The sequence below is a fragment of the Carassius carassius genome, chromosome 5 (genome assembly GCF_963082965.1).
Source record: "Carassius carassius chromosome 5, fCarCar2.1, whole genome shotgun sequence".
In the NCBI taxonomy this organism is placed as follows: Eukaryota; Metazoa; Chordata; class Actinopteri; order Cypriniformes; family Cyprinidae; genus Carassius; species Carassius carassius.
The window spans coordinates 38,706,948-38,726,530 of record NC_081759.1 but is presented as its reverse complement, the minus strand read 5'-3'; the positions used below and the strand labels follow the sequence as shown (position 1 = coordinate 38,726,530).

Genomic DNA, 19,583 nt, shown 5'->3' with positions numbered 1-19,583 from the left:
TGAATGTAAATATTTATCAAATTCTTCCAACATCTGGGTCTTTTATGTATGTCAGGTGTGGGGTAATCTATGGCCCTCCAGACATTGTGATCCTGCTGTAAGGTTCCCCATTTCTGAAAATATAAAGTCGGCTATATATTTTCATAAAGACTCATTTATACTGTGAAATATTTTTAATTGTATTTTTCAGAATTTTTTTATCATTCTATTTTTAATTTATTCAGTTGAATCTTTTTATATTAAGTAAAAAAAAATTGGAATCCTTTTTTTTCCCCCAATTTTAACCCATTTAAAATCATTTTTATTTTCCTTAATGCTATACTGAATTATTACATTTTATTTTAATACATAGCTTATGAATGCACATTTTTTTCCTGAACCCATATTTTTTTTATTTATTTTTTTTACACAGTTTCCGTGTACTTGCTATGAAAAGATCCAATTGTGAGTCACGAAAAGTGCTGATCTATTGTTTTTTTTAAAGCTCTCCTTCTAGTGTGTGTTAATAATTATGTCTCATTTATGTTTTAAGAGAAACTTCTGGGACAAAGGAATAGTGCACACAAAATTAAAATCAATTAACCATCTACAGAATACAAAAGGAGACATTTTAAAGAATTTTGGTCCCAAAAATAACATGAAAGTGCTCAAATCTAATTTGCAGTTCTGGATATTAAGACATGGTGTGTCTCAACATACATGACTTCTGTTATAATTTACATCAAACTTGCAGCAACAGTCTTAATGCTCCAAGTCTGAAATATGCGCATGTGCAAATGAGATTCATGAGCTCCGCTGGAGGGCATGATTTTCATTTTTAGATGAGCTATTTCTTTGAACAAAACAACTGAGAACATGAAGTCTCCTGAGCTCTAAAAGAGCAACCTTTGAGCACTATTTTCCCCCTCTGGGTGTATGTGTGTTTGAAGTGTGAATCCGGCGAGCAGACAAGCTAAAATGTGACACCCGGGATTAAAGGAGGGCAGTAGGGCCTAAAGGCATGATTTTGGGATATATAACCTCTTTAAAACACTGTGCCATATCTCGAAACCACGTTTAACCACCAACACAATCCCTTCCCTCGTTTTCAGCAGAAATGCATATTAATAGATTAGCAAGATGAAGGGTTTGTGGATTCGCTCGGCAGATAAAACGGAGGTCGAGCTTTAGTCTCCCGCTGGTCTATTTTATTTAATTTTTTAAGTCAGTGGCCACATCCTCTTCGCAGTGTAATTTAATCGGAGACTCTGTGGGCAGCATCTGCGCTCGGAGCAAAGATAGAGCTGCTGCCTTTTTATTTTTTTATTTTTTTTAACTAATCCTCAGATTTCTCTGCTCACCGAGCTACAGATCACTCCACTGGGTGATAGGGCTGTCACTTTTAGTTTGAAAATCGATTTTAACCAAATATGTACACTATTAATTTTAAAATAATTAAACAATTAAAAAATATAGATGTAACAAAATACCAATTCGCCTCATTCGCGCATCTAGTTACAGGAGATTCTGAGTTATGAAAAGGACCATTGCAAGCTGACAGCGACTGGCTTTTGTGGTGGAAAATTGGCAGTAATACCCCCACCTTGCGCAGCTGTACCTGAGTGTCCCTGGGACATCAGTGCGGTCGGAGCGCATTTTCTTTTTGAACAGTTGTTTGAAATGGATTGAATCATTATTTAAAATAATCTTGGAGATTTTTGAATTGCCTAAATCATAAATGCAGCCGGGTTGAAGCCTGCAGTGATGTTTTTCTTTTGTTATGGCAGCCATCCCCTCTGCATATATATTTTTTCGAGAATGTTGCACTCCTGTTGCTGTTTGTTATTCTGCACGAAACTTCATGCCAATAAATAAGAAATATTTCTAGAAATATTGCTGACTTGTGCGTTTCCAGCGCTCTCTTTACTTTCGTCCGTTATTTGACGTTGAAAAAGGAAACGTCTTTTTTTTTAGACATGGAAAATCAATTTTACAATCGATTCAATGAACACTTATGTCTTAAAAATCGAAAATGATTTTTTCAAAAAAGTGACAGTCCTACTGGGTGAAGACAATTACCAGCCTTCTTTTTCATGCTAATGCAATCTCTAACTAGATCTCTTCCTAAAAATGTGGGGGAGAGAAAGCGAGAGTTAGGAAGAAGGAAAGTTTTTTTTTTTGATTAACATTTAATTATGAACAGTTCTCCGTCAGCCAAGCGGAGGGGTCAGGAGAGGAGGGCAGCACACAGAGGGAAAGGGCAGGCAGTAATTTAAGATGCTGAACTCTGCTTAGGGACGTGTGTGTGTGTGTGTCATGCGGGGAGAGAGAGAGAAGGTCAGAGGGCACGTCTCATCATAAGCAGGGTTTTGCATGACTGCACCTATTCTGCAGTGTCTGCGTGAGAGGTTTCAGGCCTAGTGTTTGTTTTGTTCATCATCCTCAGGAATAAACAGTGTTCTTGAATAAGTGGAGTTCTTCCACCTCATCGGATCAGAAACTCAGTCTCAGATGAATCTCCCAAGCCTCACTTGACCTCATGATCATCAAGCTGTCAGCGACGATTTAAAATTATTTAAGACTAGCAAAGGGGACTTCACGAAACCCTGTAATTTTTCTGGGAGAATATGACGTTGGTTTGAGAGTCACATGGCCGAGTCGTGTGTGTGTTTGGAAGCGTCCTGCTTTGTATGACATTTTGCAAAGCAGCTTTGTCTCGGCAACAATGAATGGGACACCTTTCCTTGAAGACTCCTGTATGCATATCTGAGACTTTTCAGACAAATTTCCTTTCTTGTGACCTTCACATGCACGTTAAATTACATGCATACCTCACCTTCAGTACCTCATATCTATCGGAAGGGGAATGATAACACGGGTCTTTATCAGGACGGCTGTGTGATATGGAATGTGCCAGATATTTCCTGCCACTGGGGCAGGACAGGGCCGTTATTCGTTCTTTCTCACTTTCTCTCTGATTATTGGACAGGAAAATGATAATCTCAGAGGAAGCGATGTCTGATAAAGCATATATATATTTGAGTGTGCACATCCCAGCACATGTTTATGCTCTGAAGGTTCAGTGGGAGTGAATGAAAAAGTGCTTGGGTTATTGGGTCATAACTACATTGTGTCTTGGCAAAATAAATGTTTTTTCTTATTAATTATCTCAATGGGATATATACAGTGGTGGCCAAACTTATTAAAACACCTGACAGATCTGAAAATACTGACCTTTTTTTTCCTCCAAAACATGATTTCATTTCAAAATGTTCATGAAACATGCAGATGGTTGCTCTGACCAAAACAATATACCAAATAATTAATATTTGGTGTGTCCTCCTTTTGCAGAAATTACAGCAGCACATCTCTCTGGCACAGTGTCAATATATTTCCTGAGAACTTCAACACTACTGTTGTCCCATGTCTTCTGCAACTCAAGCCAAAGGCTTTCCTTTGAATGTACTATAGATCTGTCCAGTTTATTTTATTTACTCGCCCCAAAATTTCTCGATGGGGTTGAGATCCGGATTTGAGGAGGCCAGTCCATACTTTTCAAAGGTCCAGCCGATTTCTTCTGTCGCAGGTAGTTCCGACAATAGTTAGTTTTATGGGTATTGTAAGGGCCAATTCAACAAAAACAACTCCTTTCTAGCACAATTGTCTACTTCTTTTGGGCTTGCTTCCCAGCAATTGTTTGTCCTTCACTCAGTGGTAATGGTAATTGGAATTAAGGTCAGCATGCCTGCAAGTGCATTCTGCGATACTGTTGAGGGTCCTCAGAGAACACTGATATAGTATATAGAGGTTCAAACTTTTTAGCTACATTTATTTTCTATGGATTTGAATTATTGATGGTACGTTAGGTTTTTATTCATCATAACTCAATGTCAGCGTGTATAATTTCCATATTTATCTTTTTCTCACTCCCTCGACCAACAACGGCTCATTTTTCAGACTTCAGTCCCTCAGGCTGTGATCAAACAGCCCAAACAATGAACAAAATACGTCAAGAGAAGACACTTGAATATTCACACTAACAAATGAATGCCTTTAGGGGGTGGGGGGTGCTGTGCATATAATAGACCATTGTTTTCAATTTGTGTTAATCCTAAATGGCGTCCTTGTGTTATGTGAATGAGTTCAGATGTGTGATGAACGGTGTGATGGCCAGCAGTATGCTTGGTTTTTTATTTTTATTTTTTTGTTTAGCTGCTCTTTTCTGTCGATCGTTACGGTTTAACAAACAATCAGTTGCTCTGATGTGTCTTTTAGATGTGTGATCTCTCTTCGCTTGGGCTGTAAAATCTGTCTTTTCCAATTGGTTGTATGTAAATGCCTTGTAAGAAGAAAATAAGCCCTGCACACACACACACACACACACACACACACATATGTGTGTACAGTAGGGCTGTGCCGATCACGATCGGCCAATCGTTATGCGCATCTCGTCAGTAAAGTTAAAGTGATTTCACATGGAGCAGCTGTTACTACACAGAGCCGTTGTTAACTGAGAAGCTGCGCAAATCCACGTTCATTTTCAGCGTTTATTTGCGCATCTTCTCAGTTAACAACGGCTCTGTGTAGTAACAGCTGCTCTATGTGAAATCACGCACCTGAGGGAATTTACCGCTGATTAGAGAACCGGCTTTACTGACGAGATGCGCATTAACGATTGGCCGATCGTGATCGGAGCACCCCTAGTGTACAGTATGTGTGTGTGTGTGTGCATTTGTGAGTATGTGTGTGTGTATATAAGTCAATTTTATGTATGTGTGTGTGTGTGTGTGTGTGTGTGTGCATTTTGTCTCAGTGGTCAATTAGTTGGTGCTTCAGCCATCGACGTGATAGTGTAAATGCGGGCTTACTGTAGCGTGATTCCAGATAACATGCGTGAGATTTGGCGTGCTGTGACAGAAATAGACTTCATCATATATTATCAGCCAACTCCTGCTCACAGGCCATTATTTGGCTTGAAGAATCTTCCGCTCCAATATGTTTATGTTCATTCTTTGTGCGGCAAAATAAACCATCTTCCATCTGCTTGTGCTTGCAACAGTGTTTGACCCGTGTCTGACCCTGGAATGGAGGCGGCCCTTTAGCAGATGTGGATATTGTGTGTGAATATTGTTAGCTATTGAATGAAACTGTATGTATAGTGGAAACACTTGCGTATATTGTTTGTTTGTTGTCAGCAGGACTGTTTGCGCTCCATGGGCTTTACGTCCTCTCCTGCATTCATGTGTCGTTAGGAAGCGCCGGGTCTCCAGTGTGTGTGTGTGTGTGTGTGTGTCTTGTTAACAATCGTTGGATTTATGTCCCAAAGTATGTGCCTGTCCTCTCTGAAGGATTGTTTGCTTGTCTGTGTGTGTTTTGCATCCTCGTTTGTCCTTGTCCTGTTGCATTATTCGTGTATGTGTGTGTGTGTCATTCTGATTTTGTTTCTACTCCGCATGTTTGTGTGTGTGGTTTTAATATAATAGTGTTGAGTGTCTAAGATTGTGTGTGTGTGCTGTGTAGCGAAGTTAAGGGGTCGGGGACTCTGTCTGTCCCTCTAATGGGCTCTTTCATTGCTTTCCATTCAACGGTGCCGTGTGTGTGAGGGATTATGGGGAACTGTAGTGGCTGCTTGTTAAAACCGAAGAAAAGGGTCTGGGTGTGTCGATTGGATTAACTTGTTTGGGCTTATTAAGAGGGGAGACACACAGGCCTTTTAAAAGCACTGCATGGGGCTTTCTGTCTCACACACACACACACTCACACCGAGCTGGCAGGTCACCATTCAATTAGGAAGAGAAGCCCCCCTCCTCTCCGTCCCCTTGTCTTTCGCAGATAAATGCAAACCTTTTTTTTCTTTCTCCCTCCTTTGCATCAGTGTACATACATTCCCTATAGGCTGAGCCTGTATTGGTCATAATGGAGGATTTTATAAGACAGGAAATAAACTTTTAGCCATCATGCTTTTTGTCTTAGGTTCATTTATCCTCACTAACACCTCTTTTCGTTCTCACCTTCCACTTACTTTCCAGTCTATCGATCTATTCGGCTCTCCCACAGAAGTGCACTTCAGAGAATTCAGGGGGCTCAGGCCAGCGTGAGGTTAATTCACTCGCCAGAGATCTCGGCATGCATCAGACAAACTAAGTGCGTGTCTACCTGAAACTGTATATTGTTAAAGGTTCAAAAGCACTTTCATTACAGAAGCTGATTTATGCATGGGGTACTTTGACTTAAGCTGCATGTCTCAATCGGAGATTTCAGAGTGTCTTTGTCATAAAAAGTTGTATTGTAGTTTGTCACTTCACACTGAAAGTGTGAAAGTCACCCAATCGCAGTCAGACAGAACACTTGCAGTTGTGTAAAACAAGATTTTAGCACTAGAAAAACTGGCAGCAACTGCATATGAATCATATTAGGTATCATCCTTTTTTTCCCTTTTTTTTCTTTTTTTGGTTTTTATAGAATTGTTCTATAATCTTAAATCAAATATTACATACTACATGCCTAAATTAACTTTTAGAATTTTAAAATAATTGACTTGTTTTTAAGGTTTTAAATTTTAATTTTAGACTCAATAGTGCTTAATTTTAATATGTTATATTTTAATAGGATATTTTAATAGGACTCCTTGCAGTATGAGATTTTGGAAGCAGCGCTTGTGTCTCTTTCCATGTTGTGGGTGATGTAAACGTGTTGTCACATTAAAAAAATAATTGTGAAAGAACCTGACGTGAGATTTAAAATAAATTAAAAGAGGCTTCGAGGCAGAGGAATTTGTCTCGATCATTTTTTGTAATCTAGTTACTCGAGTTACTCGAGGAATTATTTCAGCCATAGTTATAAGTATTTAAGACAATATACAGTATAATGTATGCATTTCTAAATGTGATTTTAGTGCTAAATAAAACTTCATAATCTTTTTAACAGTGTTTAAAACTAATTTCACTGTGAATTGTAATGTGGTTCATAGAGATGCATTTGGTTTTAAAATCATGTTGCACTGAACCCTTTGCTCCGTGTTAGTAAGTCTGAGTTCTCTGAACCTGAGCCTTTACCCTAACCAAGGGACTTAACTCCAGGATAATCAGGAGGGATGTCTATGAAGTCGGTGTGCCTATAAGGCTTAAGATGAAAATCACAAGAGTTCAGTCGCACTGTTTGCATGAGGTTCATTCCCTTATATGCCTCTAGTTTTATGAAATAACAGCGATCCGGGAATATGCAAATATGTAATGTGGCTCATATCTCAGGAAGCACACACAAGTGATATTGTGGAAATCTTGAAGAGAAGGCAGAGAACGATGAGGATTGCATGTATAGTTGTGGAGATTTTATTGGTTTTGCAGTTGATTTATTCAAATGCATTGATAAGCACATGTTAGTTGACGTGGCTGCACAATTTCAAAGCGCATGCTTGTTTGCTATAAATAAATATCGACAGGCAGACAGACAGACCTGAGTCGCTTGTCGATCTCGCTCTCATTCTCTGCTCAGTCCCTCATCATCTGCTTTCATTCACATGCAGATTTTTGGAAACAGTCTCAGGAAGGGCTAATCCATTCCCCCGCTGTGACAGAAAACCATTGAGAAGAATGAGAGAGATGTTTACCGATGAGCTGCGATCTTTAAATAACACAGATTTCACATGTCGATAAAACAGAGCGAATCAGCACACTCTTGGATTGCATGTTTTCAGTTTAAGATGTGTTCCCTCTGAAAGTCTGACTGACAAGATGGGAGGTAAAGGATTGTCAGACGTTCTTGCTGAGCTTCAAGATGTTTCTGCTTCAGTTTAATCACGTCACCACCTAAAGAGCTGTAATTTACACAGTTGCCCTCTGGCACGACTTGATTTAGCCAAGTATTACATGTTCCTAGATTTTTTGTTGGTGCTGCATAACATAGCTGTAAATTATAGCCCTAGTTGAACCCAGAACCCAACCAATCAGGGGGATGATGGGGTAAGAATGTTGTACAAGCCCTTAACCCCAGCTGTAAGCCTAATCCTAAAACCTGATTGGTTGATACGAATGCTGTTCCAGAACAACAAGGATATTGATCCAGGAACATGTCCTACCTACTTAGCCAAGCCATATTAAACATTTCACCAAGGTTATTATAGTTTGAAATGTAAGTTTCTATTTTATTTCCATTTTATCTGTCTTTATTTTACTTAGTTTTCACTCAATCACTGATGGTTTTATTGTAGTTTTTTCTTTAATAGCTTTCTAGATTCAGTTTATTTTATTTTGGTTTTAGAATTTTAGGGCTGCCAAAGTTAAAGCACTCAATGTTTCAATAAAAGGTTTTGCTATCTAACCTCTGTGAAGTTTTCACATTTGATAATATAGCATATTTTAGAAAAACTAAACCAAAAATGTCACCTTTCTTTGCTTCCATTGACTAAATCACAAAATTAGCCTTGATGTCTAGGACATCATTATAAATGCTTTATGATTGACAATCAGATGTGCTGTAAAAAAAAAGTTCGATACATTTGTGCTGATATCAAAGTCCTGATCTAGTTCCATTTGGGCTTGCAAGTTCGAACCCTCCGTTGTGCCCTTGAACAGGGCACTTCTCCTAAAGGTACTCTAGCAGGATTGTTCCTTTAACTTCCCATTAGACTGTCTTTGCTAGTCTAAGAGTTGGCTGGTGGGTGGCAGTGCTGCCTAAAACGTGGTCAGATGGTCCTATAACACGTTCTCCAACAGAGCTGCTGTTTCCTGTGTCTCCTGTCTGGCAATGCTCCCTGTTTTCTCCTCTTCCTCTGGAGCGAAAGAGCTGAAGATGGAGGGAGGCAGAGCAGGAATGCAGCCAGAGATTTATGGCCCGGGGGGAGATTGATTACACCCGTCACTGGCCCTGATGTGTGCTTGGCATTTGCCCCACCTCCCGACTCATCAGCATGTTACACATACACCCACACACAATACGGACATTTACACTCCAAGCAGAAACTCCTGGAAACTGCCTCGAGATCTTTTTGGGCAAAACACCATCCCAATAGCTGTCTGAACTGCAGACAGGCTCTCTTTTGACACCTGCATCATTAAAAAAAATAAAAGAAAAACACCTCGGAAGTGTTTCAGCAGGTCAACGCAGGGTTTTGTTCTTACCGTGTGTGTTGTGAGCAGTAGTGGGCGCTTTATTCCTCTTGTGACTGAAGGAAGTGATAGGCTGTTGATGGATGTATGCTGTGGGATGGCCAGGAAGGACGAGGCTGCTGGATTTCCATGTGATGCAGCAGGTGTGTGTTTGTAATTCAGCCCACGGAGCCGAGAGGCAGCTGGAGCAGCATTAAACCTACATACTTCTGTGTGTGTGTGTGTGTGTGTGTGTGTGTCCGTGTGTGTGTCCTCCTCCTGTGATTCACAGGTGTGAGTTGAAGAACTGAATAAAAAAATACGTATACACATTTGAGCCGTGACCTAGTGGTTGGTGCTTGTGCCCTGACACATGCGAGTTTGAATCTGCCTTTTCCTGATCCTTTTCCTATTTAAGTTTAGTTTTATTTTACACTTTTATTTCATTCTTTTTATTAATACTTTTTACAATTATAATGTTATTGATTAGTTTTAATATTTAAACTTTTATTTATGCTTTTAAACAAGAGTGTAATTTTACTTTTATTTACACAAATTTTTATTTGTGATTTTAAAACGAAACTTTTTATAATTTTAGTAATGCTTTTATTATTATGCTGTTGAAAATAATAATATAATTTAATTGATAGTTTCTTTTTTTATTTAGCAAACAATTACAGAGAGATAAAGAAACTTTTATTTAAACTTTTTCATTTAGTTTTTAAAATATTTTTAAAAAGAAATATGTAATTTTATTAATACTTTTATTTACACTTATTAATTATTTTAAAAACATTAATTATTTCTAATTTTATTAGTACTTTCAATGATAAACTTTTTTATGATTTTATTTTTATTTTATTTCTAATTTTAAAAATATTTTATGTGCTATAATCTCCAGTTCTCAAATTACTTTTATAATACTGTTTTTCCATCTAAATCAGATTAATTCCGGCACGTCTTGCTCATTCTGACTACATCACTAACTACTTTTTTCTTCATTTTGCAGGTCGGCCTCGGCAAACCAGTGTCTGTAGAATCATACCTGCGTCTGCGCAGTCATGCTGGCCTGTCTGCAGAGGAGGCAGAACCCTGCGCACCAGCACGCCACGGCCGTCTGCAGCAGCAGCAAGAATCTTGAGCCAACGCAACACATCAACCGCAAATGTGAGCAGAGTTTAGATTTCTGGTAAATGACAAATACAAATGGTCGACATCAAACTTGCTGATTGCTGGCACAGCAGATTAGATTCACCTCCTTCTGATGGGACTGAACACTCAGACTGAATGATTAAATGTGACTGTGTAGTTAGGCACTGACGGCATTGAGGATGAGTTAAATGAACTTTGACAATAGACTCTTCTTTCACACTGTTCTATTAACAAAGCTTTTTTATGTCAGCGTGATGAAGCACATTCATGACCCCTGAAATGTTCACATCACATTCATTTCATGCCCCAAGAAGCTTCGCTCCACTCACAGTGGCATTGTTTAGACAAAAAGAGTTAACATCTTGTTTTTCGCAGCCTTGATTAGAGTGCTGCTGGCTTTTGTCCTTGTACTCGAGTCTGTCCTCCGCTCCGATAGTTTTTATACTCCACTCTACTGTAGTGTACTCTGCTGCAGAGGTACAGAAATACAATCGTCCCCTTGAATAATTGAAGAATTGGCTTTTATATTCTCTTTGTACTTAAGCAAATTGTTCAAATATTAGCTGTAAAGTATTTACTTTTTTTTTTTTACTGTTGCCTTGCTCTTAATAGAATAAAATATTAACAGTTATTTTACCATTTTTTTTTACCAGTCTTTAGAAAACTGAAATTAAATTCAAATCTATTAAATCTAAATTATTAAATTTATTAAATCTAAATCGTGGCTTGAAATAAAATAAAATCTTCTCGAATTTGTAGAATGTAAATAAATAAATGAGTACCAATATCTTTACTGCCCTTGTTAACTTTGACAGCTTTAATAACACATTTTACAAACAATAACAATATCAAATGTTTTACAGACCTCCTACTACCCTTTTATGTCTAGAAAAGCCCTAGTTTGGAGAACGCCTTGTATTATTTTATTTTTTTTACTGCACTTTAACCTGCTGTGCTCTAGTACATTATACTCAACTCAGCCTCTACCTGTCTATGTGCAATTCTGTGTGGAATGTCTGTGGAAGGTCTTGTTGACCATATATGGATCATTTGTAGAGTGTTTGTCTTCATAGTTCAATAACCATTGAATCAGCAAGAATTAAAGACTTTACTGCTGAGGTTCCCTGCCACGGCTTCAAGTCTTCTAGCTCAAGGTTAGCTAAACATTTGCAGTGGTGTATGTCCTTACCGACTTACCTGTATACAAATAGACACATGCTGAAACAAATCTGCTCATTTTCCATAAGCCGGTTTCACACATATGCACAAGAAAATGTAGAATAGGTCCTCTGGTTATCACACTGTATATTTGTGTAAATTTTCATGTGTACATCCATGTTTGTTCAGGGTCTGTAGGAATTGTACAGACTGACAAATCTCGTTCTGGCAGGCTCTGAGATTAAAGAAATTATGTTTTTTTTTCCAACCAAAGATCCCAGGGCTCTGCTTTAAGCTTCAGATTAGACTTAAACTGAGGGAGCTCTTCCTGTAATGAGAAGGAGAGAAGAAAGGAAAGAACAGAGAGGAAGAGGGGGATGTCCTTCTTTTAGAACATTCCATATGCTTTCGGTTCTGTTTTGTTGGCGTGGCAGTATTCCACATGCACAAGCTGATTATGGTGAGGACAGGCAGAAGAGCTGAGGAACTTCTGACCAATGTGCCTTAGGTTCAGCTCTAAGCTCAGAGCAGCTTAAAGGTAATAGGATGGCATCGTCCTCCTGCTGCTCTCTGATCAGCGTGGTCTCGTTCTGCTTTCACCTTCTTGACAAACAGGAAAAGGTCAAAGGGATGGCTGCTTTGGGAAAGACATCCATGGGCACCTGCTGCCAGTGTCTGAGATGTTTCTGTTGTGAGGTTTTAAGAATGTGTGCGTGTATGTTTTGTAAAAGAGTGAACTTTGAGAACAGGAAGTGATAGAACTTTACTGGCGAAATAGAAATGAATGAGTGAGTGAATTCCTCCATGGACGGGCAGGCGGATGGATTGATGGAGAAACAAAAGGATTAGGGGTGGGCGATATCTCGATATTTAAAATATATCGAGATATTTACGAGGACGTAAACACATGAAGAATATCTCCAGAACTGTTCTGAGAGTCACTTCATGAGCATCTGACCGTTTGATTTGAGTAATACTAGCATCATATCATATCACATCATAGACTGTATCACAGTATCACATACACAGAACTGTAAATGTAAATCCTTCAAAATAAAATTATTTGCCAGAAATCTATTACTATTGTTCAGTAGAATGTACATAGCCCACTAGTACTACTATTAAAATTAAACAAACATCATTTTTTAAGGAATAATCACACAACATTTCTTCCATGTTTAATTTTTAATAGTAAATCCCCTTTGTTTACCAAAAAATAAAGTTTGCTTAATTTTTAATAATTAAAAGATAAATTAAATGAATGTTTTATGCCTTCATTTGATAACCAGAAAAATGTAAATACACAGAAACACACAAGGGAAAAAACATTTCACATAAGGCTATTTTAAGAATTTTTTAACTAATTAAGTTGTTTTTGTGCATTTAAATAATTACACATGCTAAACACACAGAATTAGGTAACAATAAAACATATGGTGAAGAAAAAAATAAAACGTTTCATACATGTAATATTTGGCATATTTGTTTTTGCAGTAGTTTTTGGGGGGTTATTTTTCCTGTAAAGATATCGAGATATATATCGTATATCGAGATATAGCAAAATATATCGAGATATATTTTTTGCTCCATATCGCCCAGCCCTAAAAAGGATGAATGAATGTATGATTGAATAAGTGAATGGATGGATGGATGAGTGGATGAATGAGTGGATAGATGGATTAACAAGCATACTGATGAATGAATACATGGAGGAGCAGAATGGATGAATAATTGAAGGAATGAGTGGATGGAAGAATGGATGAAGAAGCGGATGAGTTAATGAGTGGATGGATGAAGAAATGGATGGATAGATGAAAATTTTTGGAATGGATGGATGGATGGATGGATGAAGAAGTAAATGATTGAATGAATGAAACAGGTGAATGGATGAATGAGTGGATGATTGAAAAAGCTGCAAATGGATTGATGAAGTAGTGGTTGGATGAAGTGAGAATCCAAGCGGAGGTATTGGAAAAATGGAAAATGAAAAAAAAGGGGAAAAAAAAGGAAAAGAGACAGAGACCGCCATGCTTGATTTAAATTGATTCCCTCCCTTCAATTTCAGCAGGATTTAGCCACTTCCTTTCTAGACTTCTTATTGAGAAGCAGTCGGTAGGGGTCTGAGGCTGAAATCAATAGCAAAAGAACAGTTTCTTTTTCTTTCTGTCTCACAAACTCACTCACTCACTCTTCCTGGCATTCGTTTGCATTTGATTGAGAGATGGCTACAGTAGAGCACAAGCTCATAACAATAAGTAAAAGACCTTAGTGTGTGATTCATTGATTAGGGTGTCTGTGGTTTCAGTATATATGGACCGCACCGTCTGCTCTGGAGCTGCAGACAGGTGTCAGGCTTTGGACCGAGAGAGGCCAGTTTGTCTGGAGATGATGGAGGTGGACGGGTTTCTGCTTTCTGTCCTCCTCAGATCTGGCATGAGTAGAGCGAGAGGAGTTGGGAGGGTATTCAAATAACTATAAAGTAAAAGCCCCCTTCTGCATGCAGATGCTGAGCGCTGCACAGTTCATTGATGCGACTCCCATTAAAAAATGCCTTGTACCCTCAATAAAAAAGGGACTTAACTTGCTCCAGCATCAGCTGCTAGTGCTCAGATCGCCTCGCCAGACAATCAATTTCCCCAGAGTGCATGGAGCTTAGCGGGCGAGAGAGAGAGGCGGGAGATAGGAAAGGAGGTTGTTTTCATTATCACACCTCTTTCCCTGTCTGAGCAGAAAGAGAACTCAAAAAAACGAGAGCGAAATTCAGCCGAGTTGCAAAGTGGAGGTAGCGAGAAACCGAGAGAGAGAGCGAGCGACGTGCTTTTTAAAAAGCCGTTGACCGCCTGCCCTTAAAAATATCGTATTAGATTTGCTTCAGTGAGGAGGCCTTTTGAGTTTTCCCCCTTCTAGCCAAGAAATGAAAAAGAAACGCCAAGCATTAGTTAAATTATAAATCACAGCCGCTCGCTTTCAGCATGCCTAAATTCTGGGAGTATGTGGCGGCAGTCTTGCGCGTCAGGGCTTGTCGTTCCTAATTAAATCTCCCTGTTCGGGTGACATTTGTAGCTGTCGTCCAGCCCCCCGCCAGCGTCTGTCTGCCAGGAGCTTAGATGGCGACATGAAAGTTTGAGCGGAGGGCAGATCCCCTTCATCACTGAGCACCCTGGGGACAGGAGCACCGGGCCGGACACATCACAGCCACTCCAACACTGACCTCTGCAATGCATTCTGGGTGCTTTTCTGCATTTCTTGCTTTCGTAGCTCGTTTTTTCCTTCACACCTTTTGCTCTTTCATTCTCTTTTTTGTGTTCTTTTGAATATTCCCTGCTCCTTCATTAATTCCTACCCTTTCTTTCTTTCTTTCTTAATCTCTCTTTCACTTTATTTTCTTTCTTTTCTTCCATTTTATTTAACTTTTTTTCACAATGTTTATTTTGTATATTTCCTGCTTTTTAATTACTTTGCTTTTTTGTTCTTTCTTTCTTTCTTTCTTTCTGTTCACTCTCTCTCTTTCACTCTTCTTTATTTTTTCATTCACTCTCATCTTCTAATTCTGTACTTCATTCTTTTGCTAAATTGCTTTTCTCGCACTCATTTCTTTTTCATAATTTCCCTCTTGTTCACTCTAGTTCTCTCTTTTTTGCTTTTTTCTGTGCTTTTTTTCTCTTTATCTTACTTTTTTTTTGTTCACTCTTTTGCTCATGATTTAATTTTTATCTCTTGCTTTCTCTTTACTATTTCTAATTTTGCTTATTTCCACTCTTCTGCTCCAGTTTATTTTTCCTCTTTTTGCTTTGCCTTTTTCATGCATTTTATTTTTCTTTCTATTCTCCTTCATGTAGATTGCATGTTACACATGCTAATGTTACACATGATTGGTTACACACACTCACCTGTGTAAGGTGAGTGCTTCACGTCCAATCACATCACTCTTCTCCCTCTACCCTGAAGCACAGCAGGCATTGGCAGCCAATCAGATGCACATATAGCACTGTGACATCATTTGCAGGGTCACAACATCCAATCCGGTAGAGAGAGATTATCACCTCTGAAGGCCCGTTGGGAAAGATTTTAACCATATGAGAAGCAGAAGTCAGTACCATACTGACAAGACGTCAGAATTGGACTGAGCTTTAGTTCTCACATTAATGGCTAAGGGTTGTGGAAGGGTCATGAAATGCTGATGCCTGCCAGAATGTCTTTGTTTCAGCAGTGCATTGCTCCTCCAGTCCAGCAGGGGTCCCCACACAGAAAACAAATCACATTTGCCACAATATATTTAAACATGCTTACAAGGCCAACTAAAAGGTCACCTTTAGCCTTAGTTTCTAATCTGCCCTTTTTCACCTTTTTACGTTGATTGACAGCTGCCCTCAGGCCCTGTGTCTGCGGGGATTTGGATTTTTTCCCTCCATGTCCTGATTCTGAGGCATTTAGGGCTTCTCATTGATGTGCAATGAGCATTCATATTAATATCAATAAGTGACTAGGCAGTGACAATCAGAGGTTTTTTATTGTTGTTTGTATCCAGTCAGTATTCTTTGCTACCCAAGGTTACAATTGGCCGATCACCCTGCCAGCAACCTGCAGACACACCCTGAGGCTCATTTCCGGGCACTGCTGGGAACCCACCAGCCTTTCCACTCATTCTGTGCCCATCCTGGGACTTTGGGTGCCACTGGCATAGAGGGCAGAGCAGGGTGGGGAAGGGGGCCTGGTATGCTAGCGGCTGTTGCCGTGACTTTGGAAGACGAAAGCGAGATGCCCTGTAAGCTGGCGCATGAGCCTCCCAGGTGTATGAACGGGTTGGAAGGAGGTAGAGAGGGAGGGCAGGAGAGGAGGAGGAAGAGAAGAGGTGGAGGGGATCCAGGGCTCCCAGAGCAGCTGAGGAAATGAGATCACACTCGGACACTGACCTTCCGTTGCGGGCCGAAAGACAGGTTAGAAGATGAAGAACATGAGCGCACACACTGTGATATCTGCCTGTCTCCATCTCATATTTATTAATCCATCTGTCCGATCACTCTCTGTCTGGCTGACTGACCTTCTGTTTGTCTATTTTTCTGTCTCGATCTCGATCTCTATCAATCTTTTTTCTCTCTGTCCATCTGTCTGTATCCATCTTATTTGTCCATATCTGTCTGTCTGTCTGGATCTCTATAACTCTCTGTCTGTATATAGGCATATATGTCTGTCTGTCTTTTCTATATTGATTTCTCTGTCTATCAATCTATCTATCTCCCTCTGTCTTGTCTATGTATATTTCTCTCCATTTCTCTCTATATGTGACCCTGGACCACAAAACCAGTCTTAAGTGTCTATTTTTTAAAACTGATCCATTGATGTACGGTTTGTTAGGATCAGTCAATATTTGGCTGAGATTAGGGATGCATCGATCCAATACTCGGGATCGGTATCGGCTCCGATCCAGGCATTTTCTGCAGATAGGGTATCGGACAGACGAGACCGATCCAAATCCATTCCTGTGTATACTATTGTGTTATTGTTGAGCCACACGGAAGGCAAAAAAATATTATTATAAAGCATCAAAACGTTTTCGAGAACATATATCAAGTGTTCTGAAGCTGCTCCATAGTTCAGTGTGAGGTACAGATTAATATTGAAGTCATTAAATTCACGTTCACATAAGCTCTTCTCTCCGCTGCAGCTGTCTGTCATCCTCCATTCAGAAATCAAACTGCGTGTCTCGTTCGGTTACTACAGTTAAAACCATGAAACTCTCTTCAAGAGTGCACAGTAACTGAGGTTTAAAACTGTTCAAAGAAAAGGCTCATTAAACTAACGCACAGATTTAATTAGGGGTGCACCGAAATTTCGGCCGCCGAAAATCTTCGGCCGAAATGGCATTATCGGTTTCGGGCCGAAATAAAAAAAACAGCCGAAAACGTAAACCGAAAATGAATGTCACCCACCCCTCCCATCCGTGCACAAGCGCTTAGGTTTCACTCACGGTCAAGCTGTTATCACGCGTCTGCCTATCAAAGATTACGCATGTCAAAGGGCTGTCACAATAATAAAAAGCTTGTCACAAAAGCTGCACAATCGATCGGACCAACCAACACAAGTTTCGAAAACGAAAATAGGGAATCGATTTTAACGGCCTTCTCTCGGAGCGCGTCCAGCTCGCCACTATATGCTCGCAGCGAACGCGCGTCACACAGCAACTGCAGGTTCTGACACACACACACACACACACACACACACACACACACACACACACACAGCCTATTAGTGCATAATATCAATGTATCCTTCAGTAATGTTTTTCATTGATGTTATGGCAGTCCACATTGCTGACTTGTGCGCGTCTCAAGCGCCCTCTTTACGTTCGCCCTAATGCCTGTTTAGTTGTCGGTGGATTTGCCTATATTTGGCGTTGAAAAAAAGGATCGAACAGGATTTTTTTTTCACAAAAGTGACAGCCCTATACGAGAGGACACCAAAGTTACAATATGTAGCATTTGTTCTGCAAAATCTCCAAAATTGTGGATTTTTTTTGCACAATTTTTAAAAAACTATTTTATTTGATGGAACATAAAACTTGAAGAATAATTATTATTTATATTTATTGTTAAAAATATTTTATGTTTTGTTATGTAACTGTTAATAAAAGTTTGATTATTATATTGTGATTTTTCAATTCAGATCCATTAAATCCAAGCAATATATATATACGTTTTTAAAAGAAGCCATTTTCGGCTTCAGTTTCGGTTTTCGGCCAAGTGCATCCTAAATTTTCGGTTTCGGTTTCGGCGCAGAATTTTCATTTCGGTGCATCACTAGATTTAATACACTACGTATCAATTTCTCTTTCCTTTGTACTAATGATGTCTGGTTCGCGAACAAATAGTTTGATTTGACCGGTTCTTCTTAGTGAACCAGTTCACCAAATCGGACTGAATCATTTGAACCGGTTAGCATCCACGGTTAGCATTAATCCACAAATTACTTAGTTAATTACCTTTTTAATGTGGCTAACAATCCCTCCGAGTCGAAATAAACCAATAACCCGGAGTAATTTATTTACTGAAACAGTACCCTGACTGAACTGTTGTGAAGAGAAATCTGAAGATGAAGCCGAGCAGGTTTGTGCATAAGCGCTCTGGCGCCTTTAGTATTATAATACTTTTCTACTCAATCAAAGAGTATTAATAGTCTTTCTTGTTCTGTGCTATCTATCATATGTTGCTGCCTTTATTACTGTGCTATACATTTAAAAGAAACGTATTTTATATGTCTATATAAATGTATATACTTGTTTTTTCATGAATGTATTTTACAATAATACAAAGAGCAATGTGTAACATTTTACCAGATTTTAGACTTATTCCCTTTTATTTATAAATAAAATATTTCAGTAGATTTTATAAAATGATTGTGCACCCATGATTTTTTTTAGAATCTAGAGTACATTATTTCTGCTGAATTATCCACTAAACTAGTTTATAATAGTATTTTATATATTTTTTCATTTGTCATTTTTCATTTAAATGAAGTTTTGTATATGAAGTAGATTGTGTTTAAAACACAAAAGAGTGATGATCAGGTCAACACAGAGAAGTATAGAAATTCTATATTGAATTTAAAAAAAAACTCTGCTGGTATCGGATTGGATCGGTATCGGCAGATACTCAGAGTTTTCGGGATCGGATGGGATCGGTTCTGAAAAATTGGTATCGTTGCATCCCTAGCTGAGATACGACTATTTGAAAATCTGGAATATGAGAATGCAAATAAATCTAAATACTGAAAAAAAAATCGCCTTTAAATTTGTCCAAATGAATCCTTAGCAAAGCGTATTACTAATCAGAAATTACGTTTTGATATATTTACGGTAGGACATTTACAAAATATCTTAATGGAACATGATCTTTACTTAATATCCTAATGATTTTTGGCATGAAATAAAAATTGCCAATTTTGACCCATACAATGTATTATTATTTTGGTTATTGCTAAAAATATACACCAGTGTCTTAAGGCTGGTTTTGTCGTTTAAATATATCTGTCCTCTATCTTTTCTATAAATATTTCTCACCATCTGTCTTACTCTCTTTGTCTTTTCTATATGTTTCTCATCGTCTAACTCCCTGCATTTTGTCCATTTCTCTTGTATGTCTCTCCATCCATTTATCTGCGTCTCTTATTGAATGTGTTATGAAAGAGGAGATTAGTGAAGAAAGATGGACC

At 38.8% G+C, this 19,583-nt stretch overlaps 1 protein-coding gene across 4 annotated transcripts in view; it reads left to right on the top strand.

The window, feature by feature from the left end:
* Positions 1 to 19,583, top strand: part of LOC132141585 (protein FAM222A-like) — a 91,449-nt gene that overhangs the window by 53,842 nt on the left and 18,024 nt on the right. For all 4 annotated transcript variants that reach the window (XM_059551237.1, XM_059551236.1, XM_059551234.1 and 1 more), the window contains exon 2: positions 10,075 to 10,232. In XM_059551237.1, coding sequence (XP_059407220.1) covers positions 10,127 to 10,232 — 106 coding nt within the window. In that variant the 5' untranslated portion in view covers positions 10,075 to 10,126. The remainder of the gene's footprint in view (positions 1 to 10,074; positions 10,233 to 19,583) is intronic.